This window comes from Gymnoscopelus braueri (assembly GCF_963280865.1).
Source record: "Gymnoscopelus braueri genome assembly, chromosome: 3".
Lineage (NCBI taxonomy): Eukaryota > Metazoa > Chordata > Actinopteri > Myctophiformes > Myctophidae > Gymnoscopelus > Gymnoscopelus braueri.
The window spans coordinates 21,069,352-21,084,131 of NC_137612.1; the positions used below are offsets into that span (position 1 = coordinate 21,069,352).

Below are 14,780 nucleotides of genomic sequence, written 5' to 3' on the forward strand. Positions count from 1 at the left end.
GAATGTGAGTGGAAAGAAAAGGGAGAGAAGAATACAGAGAGAGGTGGAGAGATTTAAAATAGCTGAAGGATACACAGTAACTGTGTAATGTTATTCATCACGCAAGCGGATTTCCTTTGTCGAACATGAACAGAAACCGTTGGCCCAGGGAGAGACAGTAGCCTTGACGAAGGGAAAAAAAGCAAAGATGTGTTTTTTTCTTCTTCTTCCAAAGTAGTGAGCATGATTGAGAGCTACTACTTTGCTGCTCCAGATCCATACATTTCATTTTGTTGTATCTTTCTTGACTCTTCCATCAGATGTAATGTACTGTACACGCTGTAATATTATTTATTTAGAAAACATGATCTTTATCTTGTGTATTCTCAAGAGTGGTTTTCAGTGCTTTCTGTCAAGAGAGGTTGAGATGGTTTAACCCGCATCTGTGTCATTTTATATTTCTTTGGCTATTCAAAAATAGCAGATCTACAAGCTCATAGCCCGGCACCGAGTGCCGCACTATGAGCTTGTAGATCTGCTATTTTTGAAAAATCTTGAATAAATATATATTTTCAAAGCGAACATTTGTAACTCAAATCTTTGTTTCTGGGGCTCCCTGGAACAAAATATTTTACAAATGTTCGTTTTAAAATATGTATATTCAAAGATTTGCACAAAATTTCACGAGTTTTCAAAAATAGCAGATCCACGAGTGCCGCGCTATGAGCTTATATATCTGCTAATTTTTGAATATGCAAAGAAATCAAAAAATTACAGAGATGCGTTCCCGGATTAAATGGGTTAACTGGTGCTCTGCTCTCTGTTTTTCTCATGGAGGGTGTCTGTATGATTATGCTGCGAGGTAGTGTTGCTCTTCGTGAACACATTTCATTCATTGTGCTATTATCCTGTCTTTCAGATACAATGTTGACACCAGAAGCTGCAACCTCTCTAAACATGTAAGCACATAAAACTATTCTCTCAATAACTGTGATACCTTGCAATAGACACACTTACACTGATTTTATTTCAATGTATCTTACATTTCTTTCAGCATAGTTCAACTGATTAATTTGAACTGATTTCAATTTGTTCATTTACCGTACATTCAATTAATTTGATTCCAATACCATTCATTATAAGACTTCAAGACAATAATATTGCTAAAATGGTGCAGAAAGTAACAGTCCCTTTAAAAATTCATAGAAAGTAATAGACTCTTGATTTGGTCTAAAAGGGAGTTGTGAATAGATGATTTTAAAAAGCCATATGTTAAATAAGCTCAGAGCTACTTTTGACATTGTTCCTGTCACTGTCCCTCAGGCTGTAGCATGTTGACATTTACTGAGCAGCTACACTATATCAGCTGATTTCTGATCCTTGTATGTTTATATGCAAAATAATTAGCTATGTTTTTATGTGACAAAACATGTTGTCTAACATGGACTTGAGTAGCCTTTTGATTTGTTTCTGTCTTTCTTTGCTGCCCTCCAACTTGGATGAGAAGAAGGTATGCATGTTTTCCGTGACATTCTCACTTCTTTTGTTCTTTCCTGTCTTGTTATCTCTTGGACATTTTTTTGTTAGCAGCTTGGTCTTAGCACTGCATAAACACATTCAGTGGGCGATCTTAGTCTCTGTGATTAACTTGAGTTTAGGAGAGAATTCAATTAATTTGATTGTCGAAACACTGAAATAATGGGCCAGCTGGCAAGGATTCAGCACAGATTGCCTCTCAAAGTGAACCATTTAAAAATGGAAGAAGAGAACAGGCACTCCATTCCATTCCTTTTCTTACTTTTTGAGAGAGAATGAATGTTGAAAGGAGAACGGAGAACAGGCAAATCTCATGAGACAATGCTCTGACTGCCAGAATGTGATCCCATAAGACCGGGACATGTCATGGTTTCAGAAAGAAAAGACTCCTTAATTCAATGTGCCTTTGAAACCAAACAATTGGTTTTAAACCAATTTCAATGGACCAGGAGTTATTGAATAATGATGCAAACATGTATCAATGACTACAGTATGTAAACATTAATTTCAAGAAATAATTTCTGGAGCACAATTGCTTGTCAGTCCGTGTGGATGTACATAAAAAACCACTCTATAGTATCAAGACAAATTCCCTGCTTGGTCAGAGGAGAATATATTGCAATTATGAGCTTCAGGCAGTACTACTTGTCAACCAGTAGGTGTCCTACCCGACACCATGGTTTACATTTCTTAATGGAAGAGTAGAGAGACCACCTTCAACCACTTTGAACCGTGTGCCTTGTTCTCTGGTTCTTCTGTACCTGTGAAGAATACTCTTCCTGTGTACCATGTTAAACAGTGTGCCTTGTTGTCCCTTGCTTCCTGTAGGACTTCCTGGGACAGATGTTCTGTACACTGGGGGAGATCATTGGCTCCACAGGCAGCAGAATGGAGAGAACACTGTCGTGAGTCTGCCATAGGCGCGTGCACACACGCACGCACGCACACACACACACACACACACACACACACACACACACACACACACACACACACACACACACACACACACACACACACACACACACACACACACACACACACACACACACACACACACACACACACACCTTATCATAATGGATGGTTACGGCCGCCTAAGGCTGTGTCTGGAAGATCCCTGGTTCAAATCCCCATGACATCACTGAAACACTGAGTACCTTTGAGGTGCCCTTGAACGAGGCAGTTTACCCCCAATTGCCCAAGGGGATCCTGCTCAGTGGCCAGGAATAGACTGTGGTTGTACTGGGAAAGTGTCCATGTGTGTTACTGAATTAATGTAAAGTATAGGGCACTGCTAACAAGACTACATGCTCAGCAAACCATGCACTGGATTAAAGAAAAACAAAATGAAAATTCCATTCATGATGCAATTCATCACACCTTGCTTCCCTGTGATATGCACCAGCATTACCTGCACTCAGTACTCATTATATTAGATTCCAAGCTCAAAATGGATTGCTGGTTCAGAGAGTGATTCTACAAAGGCAGACTGGCATTGAGGCATTGTACAAATTACAATTGAATATCAAATTGGGTGAACTGAAAATAAGTTACTTAAAGTAATACTAGGTAACGTTTTCAACAAAACTAAAGTTAAATTGTATATCTTTTGTCAGTGGCAAAAGTTTCACAACACCCACTCCATGAATTTCACCCCCGGAAGCCTTTTATTTATATATTTTCTATTGAACGTGGACTGGGGGGACTTTCCCGGGAAAATGACGTTCCTGGCCAACGTCATGACGTCGTGGCCGACGTCCCCAGGAACTACCGCAACGGTTTCCTGTTTGGCCAGGAACTACCGCGGTAATAGCAAAAAGGAACCTCACGCTGATGTTAAGAGAATGTAGGATTGGAAGATCGAAAAAGAACAGAAAAAGAAAGCACAGCTCATGGTAACTAATGCTCCACTGGCTAAGAGAAACGATCCGTAGATAGTATAAAACAATTAAAAGATCGCTTTTTGAAACGCTTCCGGCTTCCGGTGAAAACGAATGGAATTCTGGGTAATCGAGGATTACGGAAATTGTATGCAGTGACGGTAGTGACCAGCAGAGGTTGCTAAAAATCGTTATTTGGGATTCTGCATTGTACAACTTTAAAAACAACAATGAGGTTGATTAAAAAAAATAGAAAAAGAAAAACAACAACAAATATTAACTAGATAAGTTACAAGCTTATCTAAAGCAAGTTAAATAGGCTTTTATGCACCTGTCCTGAAAAACACTTTATTGATTGGCTAGACCCGTACTCTCTGTGTGATAACATGAACAACCTCAACAGTGAGCGGGGAACTCCTCTGCCAGAGTTATGAACTACAAACTTCATTATCAGCAATCTATAAATCCCATTCCCAGCCTAGGTCTTCTGCTGTGCCATCATTTATCTTCGTACAAGCCTGCAGGAACATTTCCTAGTTAAGACAGCTTGTCGATAAGAGAGAGCGGCTCTGATGCCCTTGGATGACATAGGTGTATTTCACCAAGCTGGTTGGAATGAGGGTTTAGGGGATGAGGGATAAGGAAGATGTGACCCAACTGTTGCTCACTGAGAGAGTGGAGTTGATGTGTATTCGGCAGTGTCCCACAGAGCGAGGTGTACAACTGACATGGGTTGTGAAGGAAAGACGTTTAGGCAGGGGTCATCAATGTGTCCGTACATGGACAAATGTGTCCGTGGCAAGACTTGGCCTTGTCCGGGGCAAATGTTTATTTTTTTTGCCTTTTACATATAACATTATAATGTTGTCATTTTCATCCTATAAGACCCAATTACTGAATGTCAGTCTTCAGGTTTTCTTCAGAATATGACACTGATTTACTGTTACACTATGGCACATTAGAAGTCCACAAGGACAGTGTTTTTTTCAAGGACCCCCATAACTCTTGAGAGTGCACAAATGGAACCAAATGGCACCCTACGGGTCCATTTGGTTCCATTTGTGCACTCTCAGAGTTACAGACCTGTAAAGGTCATTTAAGGCTTTAGCCTTTGCATGGCAAAAATAGAACAGGGGGAGATCTGATGCCATCTTTCTTGATAGCAACATTGTTAACCACCTTCAATATACATTTTACTGTCTTTATTCTTGCATAATGGGGATATATGATATTGTTTTTCTTATACTGACATTATATTATGTATGGAATGGAATGCACTTTATCATGTCTGAGCATTGAAGAACAGTAGGTACAAAGCACTGATGTCAGGTGGTCAGGTATAGCATACTGATACTGTCATTAGCTATCATATGCATGGAATGGAATGCAATACATTTTCATGGCTTAACATCCCAAAACAAAGTACAAAGCATATATGGCCAGTAGACACAGCACTTATGCACCTTTCAGGTGAATGATGGAAGTGAATTATCAGGTAATTATTTTACTTAAATAATGGAAAGTAGTTTTAGTTAAAGGTTGGGTGAGTGATTTTCTTTGGTTAAAATAAGTGTTAAATAGCTCTATATTCTGATAGTCCTCATTGCTATAGAGTGTTAGAGTAGCAGGAGTCTCTCTCTAGTCTCTCTAGCTATTTATTAAACAGAAAATGCATTTTCAGGATACCAATTTTATCCAATCAGGATAGATAACTCAGTCAGGATACAGATTAAACAAGTGAAATTGGAAGTGATGACACAAATAAATGAGCAGACAAATTGGAACTGAAACACTATAAATGAAGCTGATAAATGAGTACTCTCCTGATTGGCATTTTGTCACCTACATGCAAATAGAGCTGGAGATATCCCAGTGACTGAACAAACACTCTATAGCAATTATTACGATCAGAATATATAATAGTGCTTGTTCAATCCTCCAGCTATGTGAACAAATTTTTTTATAAAAACTTGATCACAAAAAAAAAGAAGATAGTGCTTCAACCTTTTAACAAAAAACCTTTTGTTTTAACCAAAAAATATCACTTACCCTACCTTTTATTACTTCTTACCACCTCTGCTCACTTTCTGGTAATACTGCTCTCTTGCGAGCTGGGCTGTTGCGTACTGCTGCATTTTATTTGGATGTTTTAGTGCCATATTATATTATGCATGTATGAATACTAGTATATGGTTGACTGTGTTACATTTCTACAACACAATAAGGGGACAATACATCTCAACATTTTTTTTTTTTTTTAAGAATCGGTCCAAACCAATACATTTGCAAGGATTTTATTGTCACTTCCACTTACAATATAATAATCATATTCCTCTATTAGTGACATGCACGTTTTATGGAAATATTAAGTGTACATCTTGCTATGGCCAAATTCCATCTGAATGTTTTCATCCGTTAAGCTCACACCCGGGGATGGTATGTAGGACCCAAAATGCAGAAAACAGCCACAGGAAACACGGAATGAACTTGGCAAACGTCAAAACATAGACATATTCTTGAAAACAGAAACCCAGGCAGGAACAAGGCACAGGGCAGCAAACGAACAGGAGACAATAATGCAGCGACCTAAATATTAACAGAACACTCTTTAAATACGCTACCAAGTCCAATTACACAACAGTCTACAGCTGGGTTGCCCAGGTGGAACCAGTCTCCCAATCAGGGTCACACAGTGGGGGGAGGGAGTGGGCAGGAGTAGAGTCACAACAGGGCGATGACAAATGGGCAGATCATGACAATCTGGTTTATTTATTCATCTCCACCTATAATAGAATGATACCAGGTGAGGTTCTATTTCAGATTTTGGGTGGGGGGTTGAGAAAGTAGCCCTGTTGTTTTTAATGAATTGAGAAAAAAACAGAAACCCATGAGTCACAATGGGTTTCCATGTCAAGCTGTTAAAAGTATGTTGAGAATGATAATCCCCTGAAAATCTGAACTGAAGCACCTGTGCCTTTTGACGACATTCATATTAATGACCAGCGGATTGAAGATCAGCAGGAAGTTGTATGTCAAAAGGTTCCTTTTGACATATAACTTCCTGCTGATCTTTGCGCCCATCTTCAAGAAACCTCTTTCTATTGTACATTTCTGAAAGTGGAAAGTGTCTCCAACAGAGCTCAACTACAGAAAGTGGGGCACCCACCGTTATCGCCCATGGCTTCACAACCAAATTTGTACAAAAACAGACAACAAACATTAACTACAACATGTAAAACCACACTTCAATATCAAGCACAATTAACAAAAGATATAAAATAATAAACGTGGGTGCACCCTAATCCTTGGAATTCAATCCAAGCCAAAGAGGCACTCACTGTGACGTTATAATTATACCACACCTTGACAGAATAATAGTGCTATAGCATTAGAATTAGCATTCTTTAATGAAATCTCCGGTCTGCCTGAAGAGAGTAGGGCCACTGTTTTCAGCTTTAGATAGAGATTAACAACTTAATGTGGTTTGAGAAACAGAGACAAACGCAGACAGGCACGCATATCATTGTAAGAACAATTACAATTACAAGAGGTACATCATGCATGCATGCTGTGTCTTGCCATCTGCTTTGTATTAGATCATGGGCAACTGACCTACCTAGGGCTAGAGACGAAATGTAATTTTTCACCATTTAATTAATTTCTACCACTATCATCTTTTTTTCTATAAAGACATCACGTGGAACTGAAGCTTTATTCTCTCCTCGGCCATCCATAGGTTCGTCTCTGCTTCACACATTTAGAAATTGAAATGGACTGGAATATGGTAAGCAGGCAAGGCTGTTCCTGTGGCTGTGTACTGTACAGTGCAGCAGGACTTTCACACTCAGATGAGATGCAATGAGTTTGTGTCTGTGTGTTGGGGGATTCTGCTTATTCCTTCTCCTTGAGTAGTGGGGATTCAGGGAATGCAAGTGGCATACATGCTGACACAAGGCATCATGTTCCATTCAGCCTCAAACTTCAAAGTTTTCAGTTTATATCAAGGTTTTGCCACAAACTACAAACACACACCAGACACAGTATTCAACACCAGACACAGTATTCATTTTAAAAGTGTTTCAACTGATTAAACACACACACACACACACGCACGCACGCACGCACGCACGCACACGCACACGCACACGCACACGCACACACACACACACACACACACACACACACACACACACACTATCAACTGTTGCCTCTCAGATGCTCTTATATTGGCAGTCTGTCTTATTAAATATTTAAAAATCCATGTGCAGAGGGATGCTTGATGTTTCTCTGTGGACTCCCATCCAGTGCACCACTGATACAGCAAATTGGCATGATCCCAACTCTTTGATCAAGCCTGATCACACTCACCAGTTAACAAACTCCAGCATTGATTTGTCACAAAGCTTTGCCTCTCCCCACACGCACCCTCCCTGTGTATGACCAACACAGGCAGCTCACCCAGTGCTGTTATTTTGACATGCTCCATCTGTCTTTGATTCCAATTTGTAAACTTCATCAAAGACTTCAGATTTGAATTTATTAATATATATATTTTTTTGTATATATATATGTTTTGCCATTGATGCTGTATGAACCTTTGTGTCTTGATCTGACATTTACTGTAGCTCTGCAATACCATGCCTCTTTTATTATATTGTATTTATGGTTCTTGGGAACTACTGGGTTGTCATGGCAAGGAGACTTTAGCTGCTGTGTAGGAGCACCTGGGTGGTAAGGCTGTTGCTGCTGCTTGAGCTGCAGTGCTCCTCTGTAATGGAATGCAATCCTAAATCTCTTTCCTACTTGCACTGAAAGACTTTAATCCACTGGCAATGCTCCACATGGAGCGTAAATGAGGCTATCGATATCCTTTTATTTTGTTCCATAAATCTCCACAATCTCGACCTCGTATCATTGGCATACACCTTCACCTGCAGCTGAAGTGGGAATGAAATTGTTATTCCCGTAACGTATGACGTTTGGTTCTATGAGCAAATCGGCTTCATTTTCATTAAATCAACTAAACAGGTGCACCAGTCTACTCGGGAACGATGCAAGTTGGGAACGATGCAAATAGGACATGCCCCACCTTGTTATGCAATACCCATTATACCATATAGTTAAAAATAATAGAGAGGGCACCGGATATCCCCTCCCATCCACTTGCATTGAGTTGCTCACCCAGCGCATGGGCCGAAATCACCCCTTCCTCTGGGTTGGGAAATGTGATGAGCGAGGCCTATTTGGGGCCTCGTGACACATTTTGCGTCACCGAGGTGCGCAGCCCCGTGCGCAAGCTCGTGAGTCGACCCCATTGGTCGAAACTCGTTTTCATGTACAGTGGCCCCAGGCCGTTTTGAGCTGCAGTACCTATGAATGGCCAGCATGTCCAATGTGCTTCAATGCAACCACTGGGTTCTGGGGGCTTGCATTATACCTGTTGTAATCATTTATGGAGATCTCTGTATCTGTCTGTCTGCCTGACATGCCTGTGTCCCTTTTACACCCATATATGGAGATCTCTATATCTGTCTGTCCTTGTCAATTTTATGGCCATATATGGAGATCCATGATGTTATCAGTATGGGCATGTATGGGCATGCCAATATATGAGCATATGGGTGGAATTGGAGGTTCAGGAAAGTCCTTGTGCACTGGTAACTGTCTGTGGAGAATGTCTGAAGAGTGCAAACTGACTGTGGAAAGTAGACTGACTAAGTAATCAAATGGCAGGTGTGGGGAATCCGACAAGTCTGGGGAATTTGCCAAATCAAGCTTAGGTTGGGGTTGCCATTGGCTCATTTGGCTCATTTGGGGCACGGCCAGAGCCTTTTCTGGCGGTTCTAGACAACCACTTATCCGACCGTCTCGATGCCGGGCGGGCACTGCACTCCCTCGGGTCGTCTGCGACATGTGTGGCGAATTTGAAGTCGGTCGGTTTAATGGTTCTCTAGATACGTGGATTACAGACGTACATACGTACGTACAGAGATTCCCTGCATTATTGTAAGATGTTGGCGTAACTAAGAGATTTGATGAAATTTGTATTTATCGATTTATTTTTTTACATGCATAGATCATCAGCAATAGCCTATTAAGTTTGACATTCTCTTAATGACTCACTTTTGTTTCCTTGTAGAGGCAAGACCTCAATGTCCTCTTTGTCTGCATCCATGGGGAAGACTTACTGTATGTTTGTCCCAAATACATATTTTGCCTACAATGGTCTTGTGCTTTAGACACCTCTCACACGAGCATACTGTATCTGTAATATGCATCAATCTGGGAGCAGACACCATTATTTCTCCATAAAGGAGACCAATGTGTGAATAACCATTTTTTAAATTTTATGTGGGAATGTTATGGATTGCTCCTTGTGGGAATGGGTCTCTAGATAGAAGAGAAGTGTACTTTCAAATGAGCCTTTGGGTGCTCCTCGGGCACTTGAGATGCATACGGAAATGATTTCAGTGTAGCTGTGAATCTGGTGAGACTTGAAGATCGTTTGTTTCCTGGTCCCCTATCCAGGGCTGCCAACCCTCCTTGATTCTGCAAGAGTCTTGAGTTTGACCACATCTCCTTGAGGACTCCTTGAGTAAATTGTCCTTGAGTTCTCCTGGGGATTTCTGCCCTTTTGCGTGACAACCCGTGTCAGAAGTAAACATAAGACTGTCCCTCCGCTCAGAATACACACCCCACTCATATGCCGCCAGGGCCATTAATGTTAATTTGCACTGTTCGTTGGGTTTTAGAATTCACATGCAAATCATAGTCATCACCTGTGCCAAGGTGATGACTATTCTGTGCCAAGATATACCCGTACCCGTTAACCATTACCCGCGATTTTCTACCCATTGCCCGTGAAATACGGATAATAAACGCTATTCTGCACCTGCTATACCCGTTCTCAATTATGCCGACCCCGTTATTTGCGGGTGGAGGCGTGCCCATGAGTGTGTTGTTGCTATATTCTGGCCACACACCTTTGGGAAAGCGCACAGCGGATTCTAAAACCACCCGCAAGAGCGCACAGACTGCAATGCACAGCGCGCACCTCTCTCTACTAGGCTATTATTGTCAACAAATCTCTGTGATTCTAATTTTACTATAATCAGCAGAAGGGAGGGTGTCAATTCCTTGTGTCAATTGTGTTTATATAAGATGATAGTCTATTTAAAGAAGACATTTTGTGCATCGAGCAATGCAATGCTCCAATTTACACACGTCAGGAAATAATGAACTGATTACAAAAATATAAAATTCTCTCTAATAAGTAACATGTAGGTGATACTTATGTCTTTATCAAATGTGGTTTTAGTGAAAGGAAATCAAAGTCAGAGTCAGAGTTGTTGCCAGAATTTGTGAGAAATAAGCAACCAGATCTATGAAAACAAGCCCAAAAGAAGCGCCTATAATAGGCCACATGAGCACTTCAAACCTATATGTCGTCCATTAAACAATGTGCATATTTATATATGTTGGCTATTTGAAAATAACCGATCTACAAGCTCACAACCGTTCTACCATTATTTACAAGCAACTTCAGAAAAACAAGCCTAATGTGGCTTATAATAATCCGACCAGGCAACACTGCAGACAGGGAGATAGGAGAGCGTATATTGGATTGGGGATAATGGCTAGCGTAGTCTTCTCTTAAAGGTAATGGCATCTGGCGCGGTGATTGGTTTTATTTGTCCTAAATCTGATATTAGTGGCTTTAGCAACTTCAACCTAGGGCCCACAGTGTGATGTGATTGTTTTTCTGTTAGAAAGTGTGAATAGTTATCTCATGCCCCCCCCTCTCTGTCTGTCCGTCTGTCCGTCTGTCCGTCTGTCCGTCTGTCCGTCTGTCCGTCTGTCTGTAGCCTCTCCATAGTCCATCATGTTGCTTTTGTTTACACCATGTGGTCCTCTTTTACGACCATGTGTTTTTGTTTACACTGACTATTTCCCTCTGGTTTGCGGACAGTTTTATCATGATCTCCCCTGCTTGTTGAGTGTGCAGCTGCTGGTCATTAGCAATCAGATCTGTATTTAAGCCTTGCTGTACATCCACCAGTGAAGCCGGCCCCGTCCACTTAAAACTCTTAATATAAAGATTTTCTTAAATGTCTATGGAGTAATGAATGGGATTTCTATCTGTGGAACCTGTGTCCGTTTGTTCTATCTGTGAGATTGTACGATTGGCGCAACTATTCGCATTTGTGGTGCCTGCTATGGGCAGAAGTGAAAGGGCTTTTCTATAGAGGCCCCTCAGCGTGTGATTACAATTTGGGGATGATTGGATGTTGCATTGAAGATATACGCTGTTTTCGCAAAAACAGGCTCCGGCCCCATTTTGGTGAATGAAATGTAAAAGGTGGTGTCTTTCCCGGTTGGACAGATGGACAGGGGCAAAAACATAATCTCCGGCCTGGCAGAGATTAAAAAATAAATATAATGAGAGAATGAGATGTATACAGAACATTTGTATATGTATGTATAAGCCAGGATCACCACTGTAATAGATTCAATGTCCAGTAAAAACGTTGTTTGTTTACAATGCAAACCCAGAAACCTTTTAGCAGTTATTTGTGTAATTTTCAATTATAGATTAATTTTAAGAATACAAACTGCTTATAAACATTTATAAATGCTTTATAACGGGTCATTATTGTAAAGTGCTACCGAATCTCTCTACTCTAAAGAGAGGGTCCTCTCTTTCTTTTGCTCTCTCGCTCTTCATTCCTCCCTGTCTCTCTCACCACACACAGCACCGTTTATTTTAATGACTCTAAATCAGTACATACAGGTAATTGTACCATGGTGAATTCCTACCCAGGGATGCCCATTTATTTCCTTCATTCATAATTAAATATCCTCTGTAGAGAGGATAACGTCACGTCCCCCAAATGAATTACATTCTAGCAAGCAGCAGTTTTATGGAGGACCAGGCTGTCAAGGTCACTTATTGAGATGTATGAGCTGGAATAGTCCAAGCTAAATCAGCTAGGGAAGACGGTGACAGCGTTTCATTTGCCAAGAGTATTCATTCTGCAATAGTCAATTGCGCCCATGTGCCTCCTCCCGCTCTGAAACACAAGCCTAAAGTTAACAGTGCTTTGAAATGACTTTGTTTAGACATGGATTGTGGGATAAACAATGATACATTTACAGTATGAATGATAGATTTGATCATAATTTTCTACATTCTAAGTTTTGTGATGAACACAGTATACGGTACCTCTTGGCTGCCTTCCATAACATTCAGCCTTTGCCAATCGTGGTGGTGAGCGTGGTCATTGCAGTGCTTAATTAAATCAATTAAAAAAAAGCTATTATGTTTTAATTGAGTTGTAACTGTTGTTGTGTACATGGAATGCAGTAGATTTAAGCCTAATTTACTTTGTTCTACGGCAGTGTCACTTGTCTGCTTTTCATTTTAAAATCTATCATTAACACCATCATGCAACAATGTACAGTATACAATAGGCTTTACTTACATCATGTAATGCCATGATTTTGACCTTTACCTAAACAGGTAGTCTTGACTGATCACCATATATATCACCTTCTACCTTATATCCATCTTCTCACCCTCATGAATTTACAACACAACGGTCCTGTAATTATGTTTCAATGCTGAGTACCGCTTGGGCCTGATAAGATTAACATTCACATGAAAAATGTGGCTGCCACTGTGTTCAGCCCCATCTCCATTGCAAAAAAAAAATGCTGTAGGTAATAATTAAATTACAGTAATGTAGGGAATAGTTTGGGATCTTCCCCAGTACATATTGATACCCTCCAGGCATGCAAACCATCCAACCATGCTGTGTCTAATTGACATTAGGCATCAACTTAAATTATACAAATTATAAATGTTATAGTGAGCACAAAGCCATATCTTATTGTGCGTTTTATATTTTCAAACACTTATTATTAGATTGTTAAAAGTTTATGTGAAATGTCTTTCCTTGTTTCTTCTGCCAAAGTCTTTGGCACATGAGCAGTTCAGGCTTGTATACACATTGAAAATAATTTCCACTGTGGCATGTTTGATCTTTGTCCAAATGTATAATTATGTGGAGGTGCCACTAGCATGCCATCCAACTTCTCCCTAATGCCCTCATGCCGCAAGGAGACACTGGTAGATGTAGAGCACTGTTTCCCAAACACAGGGTTGGGACCTTTTTGTGGGTTGTGAGTAAATATACCATTTTTTTCCCCATTTCCTACACTTAGTTTTTTATTTAAAAAGATTTTCGAAAATAAAATTCTGATTCAAATGTTTCAAAACAATTTAATAAATACATGAAAAAAAACCAAAGAAATGTCATAAATCTGGAAAAAAAACATTTGAAAAGTAGTGAAAATAGCCGATATACAAGCTCTGTGACACATTGTGAGCTTGTAAATCGGCTAGTTTCACTAGTTTGAGTCCCAGTGTCACGTTAAATTTCTCTTTTGGTTCTCGAGCTAAAAAGTTTGGGAACCACTGATGTAGAGACTGGGTTAGGATGTAATTCCTGCAGGCGAGCCCTGGTCAGCCTGCGCACCAGAGAAAAATATTTGGCATTGTATGTTTTTGCAAACCACAATATAATGGAGATAATGTCAAGATGAATGCAGTTGTATACGACGGTATACGATGGTATACCTATTACTGTTCCATTGAGGAATTTAGACCGCCTGTGTCAGATATTGTAGGACACCTACTGGTTGACAATAGTACTGCCTAAAGCTCATAGGCTTCTCCAGGCAATATCTCAATATCTCCCCCAGCCAAGCGGGCTTTACTTCTTGGATAAGCGGTTGAAATTTTGTCTGTCATGCGGGAGACCTGAAAGTTGTAGTAGATTTACATAAGGACAATCTCTTGCACACATAAATATTTATACATTTTTCAGGCACTTCTAAAACTCAGCCCTTTCTTTTCCTGCTGTCAATCTTACGCTGGCATAACAGCACTTCTTTCAGGCTGAATGCATGCCAGGCTCCCACAGATATGTTGACACTACATCTCCAAGCTGTTAGTGTTGTTGAGTAGGTGTTGAGATGCTTGGAGATTCCCTGCCTGTATGCCGTAGGTTGGTGTGAGTATGCGTGTGTGTGTGTGTGTGTGTGTGTGTGTGTGTGTGTGTGTGTGTGTGTGTGTGTGTGTGTGTGTGTGTGTGTGTGTGCGTGTGCGCGTGCGTGTGTGCGTGTATGCGTGCGTTCATGCGAGTGCATGTCTGGAGTTGCGGGTTTATGTGTATATGTGTGACTGTCTGTTGGTGTGTGCTTGTATGCTGTGTTTGTGACTGTGGGTTGTGTGCTATGTGCATGCTTTTGTCTGTAAAAATGGCAGGAGAGATTGATCCACAAAAGCTCCATTGCTTTTGCAAGGATGCTGAAAATTTT

General features: G+C 40.5%; 1 protein-coding gene across 1 annotated transcript in view; it reads left to right on the plus strand.

Annotated features, from left to right (window-relative positions):
* The window catches only part of LOC308081852 (copine-9-like), a gene marked incomplete at both ends in the record, with an annotated part of 117,445 nt that overhangs the window by 34,782 nt on the left and 67,883 nt on the right, over positions 1 to 14,780 (plus strand). Inside the window, 2 exon segments of the mRNA XM_080423472.1 lie at positions 899 to 938; positions 2,344 to 2,420. Coding sequence (XP_080279598.1) covers positions 899 to 938; positions 2,344 to 2,420 — 117 coding nt within the window.